Source organism: Mustela putorius, unplaced genomic scaffold (genome assembly GCF_011764305.1).
Source record: "Mustela putorius furo isolate JIRA1106 unplaced genomic scaffold, ASM1176430v1.1 tig00003845_pilon_pilon_pilon, whole genome shotgun sequence".
Lineage (NCBI taxonomy): Eukaryota > Metazoa > Chordata > Mammalia > Carnivora > Mustelidae > Mustela > Mustela putorius.
Window position 1 is genome coordinate 84,666,598 of NW_025421998.1, and position 23,774 is coordinate 84,690,371.

The following is a 23,774-nucleotide window of genomic DNA, read 5'->3' on the forward strand; positions in this document are numbered from 1 at the left end:
ACATGGAACTTCAACTCACACCCCAAGATCGAGAGTTGGATGTTCTAGGAACTGAACCAGGCAGGTGCCCCTAAATCTCTGTTTTAAAGAAGTCTACTTATTTTGACCTCTTAGATTAATGGGCTGCCCATTGTGTTGTGGAGAAAGCTGTCAGATTATTTGTTGACTCTAATTATTACAAAGACTTGCTTTTAATTCACCTGCAAGTTCTATGACTTTCCCCAGTTGTGTCTTCTTCTGGAGTATAGAGTAAATCTATTTCTTCTTCCATTTGGCCACCCTTTAGAAAAAACATTTATAACATTCTGGGGTTGAATTTTTTTTTTACTTTTTAACCTGGGGTTCACAGTTTAACCTGGAGTCTGTGGCTGGTCTTCAGGGAGTTGTATCAAATGTAAAATTGTGAGTATATATGTGCATTTTTGGGGAAGAGAGCCAATAATTTTTATTAGTCTCAATAGTACCTGATTCCCACCAAAATTAATATGCCAGACCTACCTGGATGGACCTGGTAATCTGCTTTTTGGTTTTGTTTTTATTGTTTGTAATAAGTTGGGCAGTGTGCCAGCAAGTCCAGCACCTCACGAACTATTGCTGTAGCACCTCACGAACTATTTTTGAGATTCTTGTAGCATTTCTGATTCCATTGAGAATTGTAGAATTTTTAGAGCTTTAGAGACCATCTAATATACATACTGTAGTTACTTTTTTCTATCAAAAGATTAAGCTGATCCAAAAGGGTGAAGTTTTTATTTAAAAATGTATTTCAGGGGGCGCCTGGGTGGCTCAGTGGGTTAAAGCCTCTGCCTTCGGCTCAGGTCATGATCTCAGGGTCCTGGGATTGAGCCCCACATCAGGCTCTCTACTCAGCAGGGAGCCTGCTTCCTCTCTCTCTCTGCCTGCCTCTCTGTCTACTTGTGATCTCTGTCTGTCAAGTGAATAAATAAAATCTTTTAAAAAAACGTATTTCAGGGGCTCCTGGGTGGCTCAGTTTGGGCGTCTGCCTTTGGCGTGGGTCATGATTGTAGGGTCCTGAGATCAAGCCCCGCGTCGGGCTCCTTGCTTGGCGGGAAGCCTGCTTCTCCCTCTTTCACTCCCCCTGCTTCTGTTCCCTCTCTCACTGTGTCTCTCTCTATCAAATAAATAAGTAAAATCTTTTAAAAAATGTATTTCAAAGCCTTGGCAGCATTCATTAATGTTAAGAATGTGGTGGTGCTGTTTTAAATCAGAAGTGTTCCCAAGATTTTTTTGTTATATTTAATATGTTAATCTAACAAAGTTTATGAATTATTCTTTCTAATTAATTTTTAATCTGTAAAATTTTTAGCCTATTTGGTTTTTATGAATCCTAAGGAAGGACACTGTCTGGTTTCAATACTCATCTAGGTTTTGGAACAGTTGGAGCCTAGTACAATTCCTCCTGTGCCTACCCCCCCTTCCTCAAAGACAAAACTCCTCAACCAACAAGGCTTTTGTTTAGTTGAGTAACTAATTACATAAACCAAATGATAAAGAGCCTCTTAATATTTGAAGATGTCTCTCAATGTGCTGTGATTACTTCACTTTTATAGAAGTTTATGATAGGCACACATTTTGCTATAAATGTCAGAGGAGTAAAGTCAGAAGAGACAAGAGACTATTGTGAAAGAAAACAAAATAATGAAGGTGCAGCAGGGAAAAATGAACATGTTTTAATAAGCAACAGAAATGGTGAGCAACAGAGATGGCAAGAGCCAGGATTTTTTTTTTTTTTAAGATTTTATTTATTTATTTGACAGAGATCACAAGTAGGCAGAGAGGCAGGCAGAGAGAGAGAAAGATAGGGAAGCAGGCTCCCTCCTGAGCAGAGAGCCCGATGTGGGGATTCATACCATGACCCTGGGATCTTTTTTTTTTTAAGATTTTATTTATTTATTTATTTGAGAGAGAGAGGGAGAGACAGTGAGAGGGAGCATGGGAGGGGAGGTCAGAGGGAGAAGCAGACTCCCCACGGAGCCAGGAGCCCGATACGGGACTCGATCCCAGGACTCCGGGATCATGACCTGAGCCGAAGGCAGTCGCTCAACCAACTGAGCCACCTAGGCGCCCCGGACCCTGGGATCTTGACCTGAGCCAAAGGCAGAGGCTTTAACCCACTGAGCCACCCAAGCACCCCAAGAACCAGGATTTTTATTCATTTAACCATTTATTCCTCCCTTAGTGTTGGCTTATATATAAATAGAGATATATATGAAAACAGAATGTTTTAAATAAAAAGGAGCTCTAGGCTGGCTTAGTTGGTGGAATGTATGACTCTTGATCTTGAGGTCCGGAGTTCAAGCCCAGCATTGGGTGTAGAGATTAAATAAATAAAACTTTTAAAAAATCTGAGGAAAAAAGAATGCTTTGAATAAATAGATAAGTAAATGGTTTAAAGACAGGCAATATAACATATCTGATATCTGGGGGAACATATAGGTGCTTTTGCCTCAATATTGCAACTCCCCTTAGGTGCCTGGGTGGCACAGTCTGTTAAGGGTCCAACTCTAGGTTTTAGCTCAGGTCTGGATCTCAGGGTCCTGATAGTGAGCCCCACATCAGCTCTGTGCTAGTGGGGAGTCTGCTTGAGATTCTCTCTCTCCCTTTGTCCCACCTGTGCTTGCTCTCTCTCCTTCTCAAATAAATAAATAAATCTTTAAAACAATATATTGTAGCTCTGTAAAGATACATTCCTGTGTAAGCCAGTAAGCAGTCAATAGCTGCTCACACCCTTAAAAGAATCAGACTACATGTTTCATACAGTTTCATACATAACTGACTCCTAAAAACCCAAGGGTTGGGAAATAAAGTGATTTGCTGTGGTTTTTATTTTAATAAGGTGGCAATATGATGGGATAATGGGAGAGAATACCAAGGTCTTGGGAAAGGAGAGCAAATTCTTTGGAAAGTTGGGAGAATGTACTTTTAGTTGAGAATTGTTGCCTTAATGTTCATTCATTCATTCAACAAGTACTTATCAAGTGCCTCTATTAGATGCATTTCTCGGGTGCTGAGTTGAATTATGACTAAGGGCATTAATACAGAGTGGTTAAGAATGATTTCGATATAGGGGCACCCGGCTGGCTCAGTTGGAAGCCATATGACGCTTGATGTCAGGGTTATGAGTCAGGCCCCACATTGGGTGTAGAGATTACTTAAATAAATAAAATGTAAAAAAATATTTAAAGAGGGCACCTGCTGGATGGCTCAGTTGGTTAGGCGACTGCCTTTGGCTCAGGTCATGATCCCGGAGACTTGGGATCGAGTCCTGCATCAGGCTCCTAGCTCCGTGGGGTGTCTGCTTCTCCTTCTGAACTTCTGTCTCATGCACGCGCGCTCTCTCTCTCTTCCTCAAATAAATAAGTAAAATCCTTAAAAAAATTTAAAGAGTGATTTAGATCTAAACTGTATGGGTTTGCATCCCAGATTTTTTATCTGCTTAGCTAAGTGACCTTGGGAAAATTACTTTATCTTTCTGTTTCTTGGTTTCCTCATCTATAAATTGGGAGTCATAATATTATCTATCTCAGAGTTGTGGCAAGGATTAAATGAGTTCTTAGAATAGTATTATTATTAAGGGAATGCAGTTGTTTTTATACCACACACAAACATATATATGTATATATGTGTAAAATGCTATGATACAGTACAGTATAGCACTCTAATTTATATTTTGGTTTGTATTGATCTATATACCACTTTGTTTCAAAAAGGATTTGAGACAGAACCAAAACCTCCTAAAGAACACTCTATATTCCACCAAAACAACAGAACTAAGATATGGTTTCAGATCTTCTTGCTTTGAAAGGCAAAAACTTAAAGTGCCTAGGAATAGATTCTCAGTAATTTTCCTGAAGTGCAAAAGAAAGTGATTTACTTAACGGGTAGGTCACTGCTAGCCCGAAGTGTGCCATTGTGCAAATTATTTAAAAATGCCTCTTCCAGGCATGCCTGGCTGGCTTAGTTGGGGGAGATTGACTCTTGATCTTGGGGTTGTGAGTTTGAGTGTCACATTGGGTGTAGAGATTATTTACAAATTGAAAAAAAAATCTTAAAATTAAGTAAATAAGTAAAAATGCCTCTTTTAGGTAAACATAGTCCTTTAGGTGCATTGGAGAGTAGAATGGAGGCTGGATTTCAGCCCCACTTAGTCACTTGGCCTGAAGCTCTTATGAAGTGAGCAATCTACACAACTGTGATTCTGAATACAGTATTAATTTGCTTCTCTTTTGAAATGACACTGAATTGTATAAAGCATTAGGAACATACCGTGTGGCATAGTCATCTAAATCAGAATTTTTAGGTCATGTTGAATAGTTCTGTTTGTTAGAATATTTGTAATTGTTTCAGACATAGCATTTTGAATGTAGTCTGTCTCATATCAACACAGTTTTTTTCATATTTTAAATTTTTTATGCTTTTTACTTTGAGATATTATAGACTCACATGTAGTTATAAGAAATAATATAGAATGCTTCATTTACCCTTCATCTAGTTTCCCCAAATGATAACATCTTGTTACTATCGTATATAACACAACCAGAGAGTTAACATTGATACCACCCACTGACCTTACTTTGATTTCATTAGTTTTACATGCATTTATTTGTATGTATGTTTGTATTGAGTTCTAGGCAATTTTATCACTTGTGTAGGTTTGTGTGACCACCTAGTCAAGATATAGAACAGATCTGTCGCAATGAACCCTTGAATCATCCTTTTATACTCACAGCTACTTCCGCTGGTAAGCCCCTGGCAACACTAATCTGTTTTCCATCTCTAAATTTTGTCACTTCAAGAATGTAATGTAAATGGAATCCTACAATATGTAACCTTTTGTCATTGACTTTTTTCATTCACCACAATTCCCTTGGGAGCCATCCAAGTTGTTCACAGATCAGTAGCTCATTAATACTGAGTATTATGCCATGGTATGCATATATCACAGTTATACCACTCATTCATTGAAAGGTTATCTGTTTCCAGATGTTGGTTATTCTTGATGAAGCTACTACAAATATTTGTGTACAGGTTTTTGTGTGAGCATAGGTTTCTTTTTTTCCAGTTTGCTGGATGTTAAATTTTATCAAATTCTTTTTCTACATTGATTGATATGATGATATGGTTTTTCTCCTTATTCTGTTAGTGTGGTGAATTATACTGATTTTTTAATGTTAAATCGGTCTTATATTCTTGGAATAAATTTCACTAGATCCTGATGTATTATCCTTTTTATATAACTTTGATTTTACTTGGTAACCTTTTGTTTCAAAGTTTTGTGCCCATTTATAAGGGATGTTGACCTGTAGTTATTTTTAATGTCTTTATCAGATTTGGATATCAAGGTTCTATTAGTCTCACACATGAGTTTCTTTATTCTCTGAAAGCATTTGTATAAGATAAGTATTATATCTTCCTTCAGTGTTTGGAGTGAAGCCATCTAGTACTCTTAAATTTTTTTGTACAATGCTCAAATCTGTATTTTTCTATCAATGTCTATATTAATCACTTTCTATATCTTTCTTCTGAACAAGGGTAAGACTTCATCATTCTTTTGTTTCCCTTCCCACATTCCCTTTCTTACCCTCACAATTATTCCCGTCAATATCACCTGAGATTGTAGTTTTTTGAAAATTAGTAAATCATGTTTTGTTCTTTTTCCAATCAGCACTTAACTTTAAGGCCTTACTAGTTTTTCTCCTTACCCTTTTCTTATACCTTGTTTAGTGTTTCTGGATTAGTTTTTTTTAGCTCCAGATATATACCTTTGAGTAATTCTTTCACCAGAAATCTGAGGGAAACAAAATTTTTGTGTTCTTGTACATTAAAAGGTATCTTAATTTCACTCTCACAATTGAGAGTTTGAGTAGGTATCTGGACCATCAGTTGAAAAGACTGTTCTTCCCCATTGAGTAGTCTTACCACCTTTGTCAAAAATTCTATTCCATTGGGGCACCTGGATGGCTCAGTTGTTAAGCGTCTGCCTTCAGCTCAGGTTATGATCCCAGGGTCCTGGGATCGAGCCCTATATTGGGCTCCCTGCTCAGCGGGAAGCTTGCTCCTCACTCTCCCACTCCCTCTGCTGTGTTCCCTCTCTCTCTGTGTGTCTCTCTCTGTCAAATAAATAAAATCTTTAAAAATAAATTCTATTCCATTGATCTATATGTCCATCCTTATGCCAGCACTAAACTGGTTTGAATACTGTATCTTTGTAGTAAGTTTTGAAGTCAGAAATCGTGAGTCTTCCAATTTAGTTATTTTTCAAGATTGTTTTGGTTTTCTGGGTTCCTTGAATTACCATATGAAGTTTACGATTAGCTTGTCCATTTCTGGAAAAAAGGCAATTGGGATTTTGGTTGAAATTGCTTAAATCTTTTATATCTTAACTTTGTGAAATACTTTCTACTTCTTTTTCCTTCTGTACTCTATTGTGAATTTATTGGCTCCATCTTTCATTGTACCAATTTAGTTTGTTCGTTAACTATATCTTTTCAGTTCTTAAGTGTTTTAGTTAAGTGATCAAAAATTAATTTCTGTCCAATTGATTTCTTTTTTAAATAAATATATTATTATCTTGCATATCTCTGAGGATATTAATTGTACTTGATCTAAGGTCTTACCCTATTTAACCTGTCAACTCTCTTTGGATGTGAGTTCTATTTGTCACATTCATGCCTCCTTTTTATGTTGGAATCTTGGTTTTATACTCATTTATCTTTGTTTGAGAGTCCTTGTTAGCCTTCCAGTAAATGTTACATCTATTACTGCAGCAGGTCTCTGCTGATAGTGGGTAGAGATGGAATGGGATGGAGTGTACCATTGCTAGTCTTCTTTGTAGTAGTGTCTCCTCTTCTACCTGGAAGTCAGTATCCATCCAGGGTTCTGTCTTATCTCTCTGATCCAGTGTTTATACTCCTTGTTCCTACCTGGAGAGTGACACCAGTCTTGTTTGATGCCACTATTCCCATCTGGGAATGCCTCTCTCTATTCTACAATGTTTATCCCAAAGAGGTAAATGGGGGAGAGGCTGATCTGCTTTGTAACTTCTGTGCTACCCCCCTAACCTGTAAATTCTGAAAGTTGTTTCAGTTCTTCCTGCTGTTTCCCACCTCTGGGGCTGTTCTGACCACTTGCAATAGCCCTCTACTCTAGGTGTATAGGACCATGTTTTTGTATTTCAGCGATTCCTCATACTGTTAGTCCACCAAAAAACATTTCTTCTTTTGATTATGGATTTTTTTTGAAAAAAATCGCTTCTGTGTTATTTGCTGGCCTTTGGAGAAAGGGGAGTGTGCTCAGCCTACCCCCCTATTTCTGTTAATGCCTATGTCATATTTATAAAGAAGTAAATTTAATAGAAAGGAAAAAAAATTAAAAGTTAGCAAAAAATAGGGGTGCCTGCTGGCTCAGTTGGTAGAGCATGTGACTCTTAATCTCCGGGTCCTTAGTTCGAGCTCCATGTGGGGCATAGAGATTTCTTTAAAAAAATTATAAACATTAGCAAAAAATAAATATTGAAGAAATTATGCTTTTTGTTTTTGTTTTGAAGGGTAGAAGCAATCACAAATGAAGATTGGAAGTTTGAATATATAAAAATCAATGCTTTATTGAACAAAACTTCAGACCAGGAATGTACCTATATGAAATTAGAAAGGCACATAGTTGCTCTGTTGCTAGTTTCTCTCTGTTTCTAGTCTTCGGGTAAAGGAAGAAAACGTGGGTTCTGAAGCCAGGGCCTAACCTCTGTAGAGTCAACATTAGTTTGTGCCTATGACAGATGTATGTTGGTGGCTGAGAGAGAAACAGGCCAAAGATGTTTGACAGAGCTCTGAGAAAACATCAAAAAGATTTTTTTATTGTAACTTTGGTTCAGTAGTTTTCAGTATATTCCCTTAGTAATATTCTAAATTTCTGTATCTTTTTCCATTATAAAATAAATCATGGAATTTTTGGATACTATAAAAGAGGAAGTAATCCTCAACCTTAATCATAACCACTGTTAACACTTTGGTATGTTTCTTTACAGTATTTTTTTTAACACAGTTAAAAAAAAGTAATATGATATTATTTTTCTTCCAGTCCAAAAGTAATGCCTACTCAATGGGAAAGCTTGGAAAATAAAGACCAGCATTAAGGAGAAAAATCCAAAACTCACTCATAATAACCACCCAAAGATAACCACAATTAAAATTTTATGTATATGCTTCCTGTATTTTTCATGAACCTATACAAGCACTTTTTTCTTTGCTAATATGGTATCATACTTTGGTACTATTTTGTATTTGCATTTTTTGTTTGCAATATATTGTGAATGTTTTCTCACATTAATAAATATTCTTGTATATACTTCTTAGTGTATGGAATTTGAACATATTTAAGTATGTTTATTTAGCATACTTACTTAGCCATCTCCCTATCGTTGGACATTGAAAGTGTTTCTAATTTTTTACCATTATAAATAATATCATAGTGAGTATCTTTGTCCATACATCTTTCCATGCATCTGTGATTGTTTCTTTAGGAATAAATTCCTAGAAGTGGAATAGCTGGGTCAAAGGGTATGTACATTTTAACACTTTTGATACATAAAAATGTCAAATTTTAAGCTAATCACTTGTTATATTCTGTCTTGTATTGCTATCTAACTGTTTTATGTGTCTGTCTTGTCTCCCTAATTCGAATATAAGCTTCTTGAGGTCAGGGGAAGTTTTTCATAAATTTTATGTATCCTTTGACAGTATGGTTTACAATGTTGGACTTAGGAGTTAATCAACAAAAATTGTGTTGATTTAAAGCTGTGGTTCTTCAGATTTTGGATGTCATTAACTTGTAATTTTAAAAATATATGTATTTTGGGGCTACACATAGACTTGTAAATTTTCTATTTTTCCAAGAAAGAATGATAAAACCAAAACCAACTATGCATTTCCTATCACCTTCATTTCATAAAATAAAGCATATTTACTAACACAAAATTCCCAATCCCTGAAAAAAAGGACAGGCCTTTAAATGGAACATTTTACCTTTTAAAAAACCAAAACAAAACATTGCCTTGTCCACTTTTTTTCTCATTTTGTTTTGGGCTGGTCAGTCTTTATCCTAGCCTAGCAGTAGTCTGTAGACCAACATTTGGGCATTGATGTTTTAAAAGACTTGGACGATTAAAAGATAACCCTTTTGTAAAAATGAATACTTCTTTCCCTTGCCAAGGAGTCTGTCCTCTCCACAATAATAAGTACATATGCACCAGTAATGCGATTTCATTACACACTGTGTGTCTCTATGTACAAGTACAACAGTAAACAAACCAGACCTTGCTGATAAACATCTAAATGTATTTTCAGTTGCCAAACCCAAAAGCTGTACACTTTCTAAGGAATTTGAGACAGGGTAAGTGTGGTATAGTATAGTGGATAAAAGGCTGGTTTTTGTTTTTGTTTTTGTTTTTGTTTTCAAAGTCAATAGAAGGCTGGTTTTAAAGTCCGGCCCGCTGTGCTTGGATTCTGGGTCAGGCATTAAGTCACTTAATTTTCCTTTGGCTTTTTGACTTATAAAATGAAGATGATAATATCTTCCTCAAAGTGTTTTTATGGCTACTGTTACGGCAGTTACTTCACTGTAATATAATTATTTGTTTAGACATCTGCCTTCCTCACAAGACCAAGAGCTGTTGAGGGTAGGAGTCATCTCCTTTTTGCACTACCCTAAGGCCTTGGCTAGGGTTCAAGGCATAGCAGATGCTTAATGAAATGACTGTTGAATCCATATAGGATTGTTGTGAGGATCAAATGAGGTAATATGTGTGGAATCTCGTGGTAAACTTTAAACTCTATACATACGTTAATTGTATTGCCAGTTAAAGCTATCTTTGGGAGCTATCAAACTTCGGAAAGAGACAAAATTATCCCATTTACCGGTTCAATAATGCTTTATATTTTTCTAGTATATTATAAGAAAGCAAATTTTAATTGGGATTAATATGGAGCTGCTTTGCTTCCTGGGAAGGCAGATGAATTTCCTTTTTTCTCTCCCCCAGTGGAAGTGCCAAGATATTAAATGTTTGCTTTATTTGGTTGTCACCATAACATTTTAATCAGCTTATTTCATATGCAAAGAATGGTGCCCATTGCTTTATCCTCTTAACCATTTAACTGATAAAAGAATACCAAACCTGGAAGGAAACAGAAGCCGACATTATGCCAAATTAATTTTAACCAGAGCTGCTTTTTTGACATTCACTGATTTTTCAAAATGTCATAATTTCTAATCTGTTTGTAAAGCTCCTGGTGAATTTTTGCCACAAGATGGCATTGGTGATTATTGAATGCATGTACTGTTGAACCAGAATTCTGAAAAATGGTGTACATGTTGTTCGTATTCTTTGGGGATGAGTTGAATACCTTCATCACTGCTTATATATTAATTTAATTTTGTTTTGACTTCCAAAACAGGGTTAAATGCTACTTTACATCACTTCTTTCTGTATTCAAGTATTGTTTTGTTTCCTGTTTTTCTGTCTTTATAACTACAGTAACTATGTATTATTTGCCATGTGTTGTATGTGTCTGACTGATTGCTGATAATTGTGGTGACAGGTAAGAAGAAAATACGATGGGACCCAGTTAGGAGGCGCTTCATTCAGTCCTGTCCCATCATAAGGATCCCTAACAGGTTTTTGAGAGGTGGGTGATAACTAGCAAGAGATCTCTGCTTCGTGTGGATGGGGTAAAGGGAGCTTTGAATTTTCTAAACTCAAATATCCGGTTTTAAAAAATTGTCTAAACAGCTAAAATTGGAGTAAGAAAAGTCTAGAGCTTAATTTTAAACTTGTGTTTCATGTTGACCACTGTTGGAATTGTAATTATAAGTTTTAGGGAGTTAGAGTCAATGTGTATTAGATTGTAGATGGTGGAAATAAATCATCTAACTGACATCAGTATTATTCTACTGTAACCGTATGAGAAAGAACTTTGAGTGAATATTCTGTAAAATATGGGTGTGGGAAAGAATTTTCTAAATATTCTGAGGAAGAAATAAAGATTAATTTGTTTGATTATATAAAATTTAAAACCTCTTACGTCAAAAACTATAAATAATGGCAGACAGTCTCTCCTTTGCTGTCCTGCCCACCATTCCCTTGCAGTGTATTCAACAAACTTAAAAATAAATAAATAAATAAATAAGATAAATTAAAGAGGGTACTATTTTTAACAAATGGTTACTATCATGAATATACAAAGAGCTCTTATAAATCAATAGTTTAAAAAGCAAATAAATGCCCACTAGAAAAATAGGTAAAAGGACATGAATAATCAATTCATAATCAAGAACTATGAGTAAATACTCAGTTTTACTATTATATATACTATATGCTATATATAAATCGACAGTTTAAAAAGCAAATAAATGCCTACTAGAAAAATAGGTAAAAGGACATAAAAATCAATGCATAGTCAATAACTATGAGCAAATACTCAGTTTTACTATTATATAAACATGATACTTAAAATAATACGATATCATTTTCACCTATGAGGTTGCTGAAGACTAAAAATAAGAATACCCAGTGTTGGCAAGGGTATGGGGATATGAAGCTCATATGCTGAGGGAAGTGAACATTTAACACAGCTTATCTGGATTCAGTTTGGCAATATAATGTAAAAAAAACCTAAAAATGGTGACATCCTTTGATCTAGTAATTCTCACTTTTAGAAATGTTGCATTCCTTCTATTTCTTATTTTTTCCACCAAAACATACTGTACACTGGAAAAAAAAATCTGAAACGAGGGTTGAAAATTGGTTCACGCTATTTTTTCTAGATATAACAAATTGTCAGACAAGTATGCTTAATGTGCTTTAGACTTCATTAAATTATAAACCACTATGTCTAATTTTAACTGAAGATTATTTAAAAAAAAGTCTTCAGCTGCTAGAGATGTTCTATATCTAGTACCTAATCTATTTCTAGCACCATGTTCCACAGCATGGAAAGAATAAAATCTAGACTAAATGGGTCAGGATAAGATACTTAGGGTAGTGTGTTAGCTTTTAGAATAAATAATAATTTTATTGATACAAATTAAGAAGATATAATTTTAGTATTATGTGACATGAACCATTGTGCATACATGGCCAAGCAGGCACATCAAATTCTATAATTTTTTTTCCCATTTATGAACTAGAATGCTAATTTATTGTTTTACAATGAGAAAGCTAACTCAGGCTGACTAAATTTAAGTACAATTAAGAAATTGTTTAATTAGGATGTAGAATTTAATGTAGTACCAATTTTGTACAACTATAAATGTAAAAAAACAAAGAAAGCAGTGAAATAGCATCATTATCTGGTTGTGAGATCTTATTTTCTTTTGAATATTCTGTTTTTCAATTTTTTAATAATGGAAAAAAGAGATTAGCACAGGTAAGTTGCACACCTTTGATTATTTTGTTAGCCCTAACTTGCCTCCAACAATGGCTGAGGAAGATGTCTCTGCCAGTGCTGAGGGAGGCGAGGGTAAACCCAGCATCACCATCATCAGTCACCAGTGACTGCCTCTAAGTCAGTGGTCTTGTCTTAGTTCTCGCCTTCTTTGACCTGTTTGTAGTGTTTGATGCTGTTGACCACCTGCACCTCTTAAATTTCCTTCTTCTTTTGGGTTACTTTACTGTACAATCCTAGATGTTTTCTTCTTCTCTTTGATTGTTCATTCTGTTTCCCTCACTAGCTTCTTACTTCCTCCCCACTAGAGGTGGGTATTACTGCAACGTTCTGTCCTTCTCTCCATTATCTCCTTTGGTTCTCTCATCAGCTTTCACAGACTTAATTCTCTTCGTTCGTTCGTTCATTCTTTCATTCTTTTAGTATTTCTTGATTGCCTCCTGTGCAACAGGCAGTGTACTAGCTCAATATCTAGATAGTAGAGAATCAGATAAAGGAGCAATTACAGAAAATAATTTGAGTGCAATTCTTTGTGATAAGTGTCCTGATGAGGGGGTATGGTATGGGATTACACAAAAGAGGAACCTGACTCAACTTGTGGGGAGCAAGGAGAGGAGTGGCCAGCAGGATGACTTCAGAGGAGATGAACTTAAAGGCTGAGTAGGTGTTAATGAGCAAGGGAGGGTTAGAACATCTCAATCATGGGGACCACACAGCTTAAGTAAAGGCAGTTAGGCAAAATGGCACACAGACTCTCAGAGAACTGTAGGGAGTTCAGCATAGTGGGAAAGAGTATGGAGAGAAGAAGCCGGAGAAGTCCCAGATCAAGAAGAAACTGGAGAAGGCCCAGATCAAGTGGTGGGGGTACCACCCAAGGGGAGTTTTCAGAATCATTTTGTTTTTTTAACCAGTGAAGAGATTTAACAGAAAGATCAGCTATGAGGTTATTTTAGTTATCAAGGTGAGCAGTGATAGAGGCTGCAGCGAAGGCAGAGGGTAGGGAATTGATTTTAAATATAAGAGAGAAGAATTTGATGAGACTTGATTGATTTGGCTAATATTGAAGAGGAGGAGTGTTCTGTGTGGACCGTTGTGCTCTTTAAATGTGTTATATAGGTGGATAGTGGGGCAGATTTGAGAGAAAACATGATACATTCAGTTTACAATCTCCTCAAACCAATAATAATGTATCCTTGAACCCTCAGTGTAAGAGTTATTTCCAGGGAAATCTCCTTGGAAGGCCTGTCTCTGTTCTGATCCCACCCTTGGTGTACCTGCCTGTATCATAGCACTTATCACACTGAATTATAGTTGTTGGTTTCCTTGTCCATGCCTGCCGTTAGACTGTAAGCTCTGTAAGGGCAGGGGTAGTGGGACAGTGCCTTTCATTTCTTTATCTCCAGTCTGTAGCACAGCACCTGTGGTAGGTATATCATGTCTATTTCAGTCCAACTGAATTTTTTTCTTAAAGATTTATTTATTTATTAGAGAGAGAGAGATTGAGGGAGAGAGAGCACATGAGAAGGGAGAGGTTAAAAAAAAAAAAAAAAAGAGAGAGAGAGCAGGGAGAGGTCAGAGTGAGAAGCAGACGGGAAGCCTGATGTGGGACTCCATCCTGGGACTCCAGGATCATGACCTGAGCTGAAGGCAGTTGCTTAACCTACTGAGCCACCCAGGCATCTCCCAACTCAATTATTTAAAAGGCCCCTGTGAGGGAATAGGATGGGACTAAAATTTTCATATGTTCTCAACTTCTCTTGGTGGTGTGACAGTAAGCTAATGAGTTGTTGAGAACACAAAAATGCTGATGTTTATTGTTTTCTTAGATTAAAAAGAATCTATGCTTTTGAAATTGCCACTTTTAAGACTCATTTTGGGAATCCAGTACATTACCTCTGTTCATTCTGATTTAAATAGTTTCAAAGGGCTCATTTTCTGTCACTGGATTCCTTCACGAGATCCTGCATTTTCTCTTAAAGCTATTTCTCATTTCTCATAAAGCAATTAAAAGTGTGGTGTGAAACAATACTGGTAAAATAAAAACAATGGGTTTCCATTACAAAATGATGGCCTAAATGTACCCATTTATGTTTCCATGCGTCTTAATATCATTGCAAAAGACAAAGTAAACATAAGAAGAATAACAAATCATAATTGTAGAAAAGGAAAGCTTTGAAGCCAGATTATCTATGTCTGAATCCAGGCTCTACTGTTTACCAACTGTGTGGCTTTGGGCAAGTTCCTTACTCCTTTTTTTTTTTTTTGTCTTCAATTTCCTCATCTGTAAAATAAGGATGATGATGGTAGCACCTGCCTCCTAGGGTTACTGTGAGATCAAGAGAGATATTATGTACAAAGCACTTTGAGTTTTTACATTTATCCAATGTTGAATTAATCTTAGCTACTTTCATTATTATTTTATAATGCCAGAAAGTCTAAGGAATTTCAGGGCAATAGAAAGCAGTTGGAATTATATTGATTGAGAAACCAGAACAGAACAAAATGGAACCCAAAGTAGGTGTTCCTGCTGCACGCTGCAAGTCAGAGAATTCTTAGTAGGGCCTCTTTCCTGAAACTCCAGGCCCAGTGTCAGCAAGTATGGGAATAGGGAGCAGGTATAGGAAAAGTGGAACATCAAGGCAAATTAAGGGTCTTCCTCCAAATCAGTTATTTCCCTTACTCCTCTCTCTTCACACAAAGAGCTTTGGCAAGAGCATTAGTTCCTAGGATAAAGCTATGAGGACAGCTGCTCAGGCAGAGTTAGGGGATTTGCCCTGGGGAAGGTTGAGCAGGCTGTGTTCACATGGACTGGGATTGGAGAGAGAGTAGGGGCACAAAGCAGAACTTTGGATGAGGGAGGTGGAACAGGGACAGGAAAAGAAAGGGGAGCTCCATCAAGGTGTGGTGTACATTAAAGGACCATACCATCGAAACACAGCCTTTCTCATTCAGGCAATACCAAGGCAAAGCTCCTCACCTTTTCTCTCCTCCTAAAGGGCAACCTGTCTGTCAGTCTACCACCTACCTGCAGAGGCCCACCATGAGAGGGACCTCCCATTTGGAGGTGTGAAGACAAAGTGCTACAACTGTTGAGGAAATCCTTGTCTCTCACAATTACCAACCAATGTCGTCCTTCATTTATTAATATAAATAGGTGATCAAGGTCCATCAGACATCTGAGGGAGATTAGATTTGAAAAAGGGATGACTAAGATGAACAAATGAAATAACTGACCATTGGGGAAGCAGGACAGGAGGAAGCAGGATGGAACTTTAAGATCTGATCATAGGAGATTTCCTCAGAATCAAGAGTGAATTGGGTCCATAAATAAAAAACCGTGGAGAAAAGTGAGTGATTAAAGAATTATTTATGGGGGCGCCTGGGTGGCTCAGTGGGTTAAGCCTCTGCCTTCGGCTCAGGTAATGATCTCAGGGTCCTGGGATCAAGCTCCACATTGGGCTCTCTACTCAGCAGGGAGCCTGCTTCCCCTTCTCTCTCTGCCTGCTTGTGACCTCTCTGTCAAATAAATAAATAAAATCTTTAAAAAAAAACAAAAAACGAATTATTTCTGTGTTGAAGTCATGATTGCTGACCAAAAGTTGCAGTTTGAGTATTAAAAGAAAGCTTAAGACCAATTCTAAGGAAAGTAAGAAAGAGGCAATATAGAGACCATAAAGCAAGAAGACCAAAAGAGAAAATCCATGAGAGAAATTCATACTTTGAGAATAAATCTAAGTGTTCCACTATCCATATCATGGGATTACAGAAGGAAAGATCAGATGGTGGAAGGGGAAAATAAGGAACACAGAGTATTTCCCTATACTGAAGAAAGACTAACTTTTCAAGTATAAAGGGCCCACCAAGGAATAGGCAGGAAGAACACAAAAACAAAAGCATCTATCTATACATTGGTGAACTCCTTATGATTCTAAGGACAGAAAATTGTTTACATTTTCTTAGTCTTAGACCAAGACCAAGAATCAGACTGGTGTTGGATTTCTCACCTGCAACACAATTTGCTAGAAGATAAGGACCTTCAGTGTTCTGAGAGAAACTTACTATTTTTTAAAGATTTTATTTGTTTATTTGACAGAGAGGGACACCGTGAGAGAGGGAACACAAGCAGGGGGAGTGGGAAAGGGAGAATCAGACTTCCCTCCGAGCAGGGAGCCTGATGCAGGGCTCAATCCCAGAACCCCGGGATTGTGACCAGAGCTGAAGGCAGATGCTTAATGACTGAGCCACCCAGGTGCCCCCTGAGAGAAAATTATTTTGAACAGAACTCTGTACCCACTAGTATAGAACTCTGTACCCTCACTAGTGTTTAAGTGGGGGTAAAAATAAATGAGAACTCTGAAAGTTTACAACACATATCCTTTTTGAGAAAATTACTTTGAGGAGCTATTCCCAGTAAAATGAAAACAAATCCAAGAAAGAGGAAGATTGGGATATAGGAAGCTATGGTGTGGAAAGAAACCAGTAATACTTAAAGAGTTGCATGCAAATAGAGGGACTGGGAAGCCCAAGTTTAATTGTTAAGAAAAGATTTATAAAAATACAGAAATAAATGTGTGTATATGTATATTTTATATATATATATATATATAACATTCTGTAACTAAAAATACAGAATAATATAAATACATATGTGTGTGTATTTATATGTGTGAATATATAGATATAAGTAACATTCTACAGCATTTCGGATGATTTAAACAAATTGGGGGTATAGGGAGAAAGTAAAACTGCTTAAGATCGTCTTATTTTTTGTTTCAGAATTTACAGGTGTAATATGGGCTTATTTAAATTCAAATAATATGGAAATACATAGAGTGAAAAATGAATGTCCTTATCTATATATAACAAATTTGAACAGATTAGTAAGAAAAAGACATCTCAATATCTAGTTGACCAGAAAACAGGAAAAGGTGCCCAGTCTCATTAGTAATGAGACAAATGCCTATTAAAACCACAATGAAACAGGTATACAAATGGATAGGAATTGCCTAATTAAAAAGATTGACAATACCAATAATAAGTATTTTGTAAGCAGTTTGAACTTTTCTAGCAAAGGTAAAGATTTCCATATATTGTGACTCACAAATTACCTTTCTGGATTTTACAGCCAACAAATGTAGGTCCCTGTGCACCTGAAAACATGTACAAAAATATTTATAGCAGCATTAAGAGTCACTAATTTGAAACAGCCCAAATGTCTATTCATGCAACGTAGAATGGATAAATCGTGGTATATATTCATACAAAGAAATACTATTTGACAATGGAAATGAACAGACCACTTCATTCCCAACAACATGAATGAATCTCAGAAACATAGTTATGAATGATAGAGCCCAGAAAGAATATGTACGATATCATTCTACTAAAATACACTTCAAAACTAGGCCAAAATAAACAATATTGTTTAGGGACACAAATTAGGTATGATAAAGCTATTAAAAGAAAGCAAGTTTTATGATTGCCATAAAAATAGGGAATGTGTTCTTCCTCTAGAAGTGAAAGAGGTGGGTTGCAGGGAGTTGTGGCCAAAAGGAGCAGGTAAGGGGGCATCTGGGTGCTGGCAGTATTCAGTATTTTGACCTGAGTGGTGATTGCCTTTTTTGTAATATGTTCAGCTATACATTTATAGTTAGATGTGTTCCTGTACATGTGTTATATTTCACCACAATGTTAAGTTAAAATGCACCCTTTGACATCTTTACTCTTCACTTTATTCCCCTCTCCAGAAGCAATCACTGTTAATAGCCAAGTTTCTTTCCGTGTGTAGTTGGTTTGTTGCTTGACTTGTTCATTTATTTTTTGAGAGAGAGAGGATGTGAGTTCGGGAGCCTGGGGGGAAGGTGGAGAGGGGTAGAGGGAGAGAGAGAATCTTAAGCAGGCTCCACAGCCCAGCATGGAGCCCCAGGAGCCCCAGGGAGGGGATTGATTTCAACACCGTGAGATGATGACCTGAGCAGAAATCACAGGTCAGTCGCTTAACCGACTGACCCACCCAGTTGCGCCTATATGTGGTTTATTCTTAATATTGTTAGGAAAACAAAAGTTTATGGTTTTTAAAAAGATTTATTAAAGAGAAAGAGAGGGAAGTCACGTGTGCTTGCGAGTGGCAGAGGAGCAGAGGGAGACAGAGAATCCTCAGGTGGACTCCCTGCTAAGAGAGGAGCTGGAAAGCTAAGGCTTGATCCCAGGGCCCTGAAATCATAACCTGAGCCGAAATGAAGAGTCGGCTCTTTAACTGACTGAGCCACCCAGGTGCCACAAGTTTATTGGTTTAAAAAAAATATTAGAGGTAATGGGACGTAGATCTTCCTAGGAGAAAGGAAAGAAAAATAAGAAAGCTTAATTATTTCAGCAAAATCAGAAAAGTCAAAAACGAACAAGATTTTCTTGGTATCAAAAAAGTTGAATAAAATTTGATTCTCAGGGTGCCTGGGTGGCTCAGTGGGTTGGGCTGCTGCCTTCGGCTCAGGTCATGATCTCAGGGTCCTGGGATTGAGTCCCGCATCGGGCTCTCTGCTCAGCAGGGAGCCTGCTTCTTCCTCTCTCTCTCTCTGCCTGCCTCTATGCCTACTTGTGATCTCTCTCTGTCAAATAAATAAATAAAATCTTTAAAAAAAAATTTGATTGTCAGTGTGTTCATTTTGTTAAAATGCACCAAGCTATACTCTTATATGCAGTTTTCTATATTTTCCATTTCAATAAAAATTTAATTAAAAAAAATACCCATTCCTGGTAAGGAAAAAATTGGCAGGCAGCCAACAATAAAGGAAAATTTATTTTATTGTATAGGCTATGTGTAAGAAACCAATTGCAAATATTATACATTATGGTGAAACATTACCAATTTAAAATGAAAGTAAGACAAAATGCCCACGGCCTGGGTGGCTCGGTGGGTTAAAGCCTCTGCCTTTGGCTCAGGTCATGATCTCAGGGTCCTGGGATAGAGCCCCACATCAGGCTCTCTGCTCGCCAGGGAGCCTGCTTCCCCTTCTCTCTCTCTCTGCCTGCCTCTCTGCCTACTTGTGATCTCTGTATGTCAAATAAATAAATAAAATCTTAAAAAAAAAAAAAAAAGAGAGAGGGGCGCCTGGGTGGCTCAGTGGGTTAAGGACTCTGCTTTCAGCTCGTGTCATGATCCCAGGGTTCTGGGATCAAGCCCCACATCCGGCTCTCTGCTCAGCATGGAGCCTGCTCCCCCCCCCCGCCTACTTGTGATCTATCTCTGTCAAATAAATAAATAAAATCTTTTAATTTAAAAAAAAGAGAGAGACAAAATGCCCACTATCATCTCCACTCTTCAACCTTGTTCTAGAGGTTATTGCACTTTTAGAGAAAGTGCAATAATACCATAGAAGACAAAGAAAAACATAAAAGTACATGTATTGGAAAGAAAGAGCTGAAAGTTGTCATTAATAACATGTACATGATTGTCTACTGTAAAATCTGAGATAATTAATGATAACTAATACCAGAATTCAGACAGTTGACTGGATAAAATTTGAACTTGCAAAGATAAATTATTTCTGTATATATTAACAACAACAATTAAAAAATAGAACAAAAGAGATAAGCATTCACCATTGTATGGAAAATTATAAAGTACTTAAAAATTAAAAAACAAGAAAACAATCTATACTGATGGTTATTAAAAAAGATGAGGATAAATGGCTAGAAACTAGGTTCCTTCATGACTCAACAGAGAAGCAACAAGAATGGTAAAAAAATTCTCTACCATTTGCCCAGATTCTCCAAATGTTAACATTTGATCACATTTGCTTGATCCGGTTCCCTCTCTTTTCTTCCCTCTCCTCTCCTCTCCCTTTTTACCCCCTCTTTCTATGCATATATGACACATGTATATGTATACACATGTATATTGCTTTTGTTTGAGCCGTTTGAGGGTAAGCTATAGACATGATACCCTGTTACTCCTAAATACTTTAGTATTCCTGGAAAACAAATATTCTCTTTGACTGCAGAACAAGTATCCAAAATAGGAAATTACCACTATTAACACTAGAAGGAATGGATAAAATTAACACCAGTGTCTGATTTACAGACCTTACCTTTAGATTTTGCCAGTTATTCCAGTGATGTCCTTTGTAGTAAAAGAAAATGCCAAATCATGTGTTGCATTCAGTTTTCATAGATCTTTAGCTTTGACATTGATATTTTTCAACATTATAGACTAGTTATACTGTGGCATATCACTTTGTTTGTGTTTATCTTGTGTTTTTTTCATGATTACATTCAGCTTATGCATTTTTGGTAGGAATGCTGAAGTCTTTTTTTCTTTTTTAGAGGAAGTGCAAGCAAGGAGGGGCAGAGAGAGAAGGAGAGCAGGAATCTTAAGCAGGCTCCACGGCCAGCATGGATCCCCATCCAGGGCTCGATCTCACAACCCTGAGATCATGACCTGAGCCAAAAATCAAAGAGTCGGATGCTTAGCTGACTGGGCAACCCCACAGTCCCCACCCTGAAGTAATACTATGTTCACGTCCCTTGCAGATGGTGTTGATTTTTCCTGTTATGATGACATTAATTTTGATCACCTGGATAAGATGATGTCTTATATCAAGGGATTTTTTTTCTTTTTTTTTAATATTTCATTTATCTGTCAGAGAGAGAGCAAGTGAGCAAGCGAGCACAAGCAGGGGAGTGGCAGGCAGAGGGAGAAGCAGACTCCCTGCTGAGCAGGGAGCCCCATGTGGGACTGGATCCCAGGATCCTGGGATCATGAACTGAGCCACCCTGGCATCCTTCAAGGGACTTCTTACATTTATGGGGGGTTTTTTGTTCTGTTTTGTTTTGTTTTGTTTTGAACAAACTGACTCCAAAATTGATTGCAAGTATAGATGGAGAAAAACAGCCCAGAAGTTCTTTGAAAAAGTAACAGAAAGGGGAATTTGTTCTACTGGATATTGAGAAGATACTTCAAAGCTATCATAATTAAAACTGTGATAATGGTATAGGAGTTGATAATTAGCAGAGCTGGTGGAACTGAATAGAGTCCAGAAGCCAATGATGATATATAACTAGGTACAGTGTAACAACTACCTCAAGTATGCTGTGCTCAGTACTTGAACTCATCATAACACCAGAGTCTGTCAAAGCAGATTTATTTGATTGCTGCTATCTTCTACACTAAGATTATCTGCCCTGAGAAGCCAGATCTTTACATATGCATCTCATATAGGGTATGGAGTTCCTCTGGTAGGAAATGCATATATAACTATGTAATAATGCTTGCTGGTATGAATAGATTGCTTTTGCCTGAACAGCTTGGACTCTGGGAGTAGTAAAAAGGTCTGCTTGCTGGTCAGGGGCATGAGCCAGCTGGCTCATTCCTCTTTGGCTTTCCAGTCCAGTTTTCCAGATGTAAAATAGAAGACCTGTCTTCTCTGGTCGAGGTAATGGAAAGCTTTATATTTGGAAAAAAGTGACCAGTTAAACGAAACTGAATCTATCCTTTAGGCTATTTGATATTTATAACTAGCTAATATTTTCAGCAGTAAAGGTTTTTATTTTTTTTTAATGGCCTCCCCACAAATTAATATTTAGAGGTGGCTACATCTTGTAAGTAATAAATTTACTATGCAATAAATGTTATATGCTATTTTACTTGCAAGCTTTTCCATTAATTTTCTGTGATTTTGCTTTATATTGATTGTGTGCACTCTCTCTCTCTCTCTCTCTTTTTTTTTTTTTTTGTAAGATTTATTTATTTATTTGAGAGACAAAGCGAGAGGGAGATTCCCAAGCAGATTCTGTGCTGAACGTGGAGCCGGTCATGGGGCTCGATCTCAAAACCCTAAGATCAGGACCTGAGCCAAAATCAAGGGTTGGATGCTTAACCGACTGTGCCACCCAGGTGCCCCAGTTGTGTGCATTCTTAAAAAGTAATAGATTTTGTGTCCAAGTTTGTGATTAGACCTGGATATTGGGATTTTCCTAATTCTACTCTAGAGCATGTCAATTTAGTGTGTGATAAAGTTGGCATTTCAACTCAGTATAGAAGAGATGGCTTTCCAGAAGTGGTTTGATGGCAAAAGCCTATACATTTCGGGAGGAAAATTAGAGTCCTACCTCATAGAGTCCACAAAAACAAATTCTGGATATATTCCGTTTCTGAGTATTAAAAAAAACCTGTAAAATTACTAGAACTAAATGAAAATATTTTTATAATTTTATGATTCAGAGATAAATGAAATATAAAGCAGTCTTTTTTCTTTTCTTTTTTTTTTTTTGCAAAGGTACCTTTATTAAAAGATTGAGAGATTCAGTAACACAAAAACTTCCATACATTAAAAGATAAAATTAAGACAAGTAGCAGGTTGGATGAAAGAAATATTATAAATAAATAATTTCTACAAATCTGTAAGATAACAACTAGGTAGATAGAAAAGCAAGGGGTATGATCAGGCAGCTCCCCACAGAAAAACTAGAAATGGGCTGGTTAACATGTGCACTAGTAAAAAATCAGGGAAATACAGATAGCTGACCCTCATTTGTACCCTTTCAATGGGCACACAGGAGAGAGGTTAAAGAGAGTGTGAAGAAATAAGTACTTCCAGAAATCATTTGGGAGTATAATTGTTCCAGTCTCTTTGGAGAGCAATATGGCTCTTTCACATTGCATCTGTAACACTTTAAAGCATATATTCCTTTGACGCAGAAGTACTCAGACATTTGCATGTGAACGTATGTAAAGGAAGCTTTGTTAAAATACTGTAATGGCGAAAACATTGACTAATCCGGCTAATCATCTGTCACCTTAATGTTGGGCAGCTAGCTTCTCTTTTCCTGTGGGCTGGAGTAGAAACTAAAGCCCATTTCCCTGGTTACCATGAGCTCTTGCTTCTGCCCGGGTTAAAGAGCAAGTGTTTGTGACGAGGTGAGCCCACGGAAGAGAAGATGGTTCAGACATCATAGATACACATTCCCTTAGCTGGATGTTGCCTTGTGGATATTGGGAGTCACCTCTGCATACTAGTTCAGTTTTAATTTTTGACTTTTTTACGCTTGAGTTTTTTACATTTTCTAGTGGAAGTTTCTGAATTAGGTAACCTAATTCAAAGGGTAATTTCATTAGTAGCAAGTCATTTTTAGGAAAGTGGGATTTGCACATGGTGAGTTTGGGGGAGGATTCAGAGAACTATTTAACAATCTAAAACCCAATTTTATTTTGGTCAAGGCTGATGAACCTGTGCTATATCCCACACAATGAAAATAAGTGCTTAGTCTCCCTGGCATTAGCCCTGACAAATTCCCCTGATTTATTCAAAGTAAAATTTG

General features: G+C 37.0%; 1 protein-coding gene across 2 annotated transcripts in view; it reads left to right on the forward strand.

Moving 5' to 3' along the window:
• The window catches only part of KLHDC10 (kelch domain containing 10), a 58,198-nt gene that overhangs the window by 19,900 nt on the left and 14,524 nt on the right, over positions 1–23,774 (forward strand). The window contains exon 2 of one of the 2 annotated variants that reach the window (XM_004741765.3): positions 10,614–10,700. The exons of the other annotated variant lie outside the window; for it this stretch is intronic. Within the exon in view, the coding sequence (XP_004741822.1) occupies positions 10,614–10,700 (87 nt within the window). The remainder of the gene's footprint in view (positions 1–10,613; positions 10,701–23,774) is intronic. 2 annotated transcript variants of the gene reach the window in all.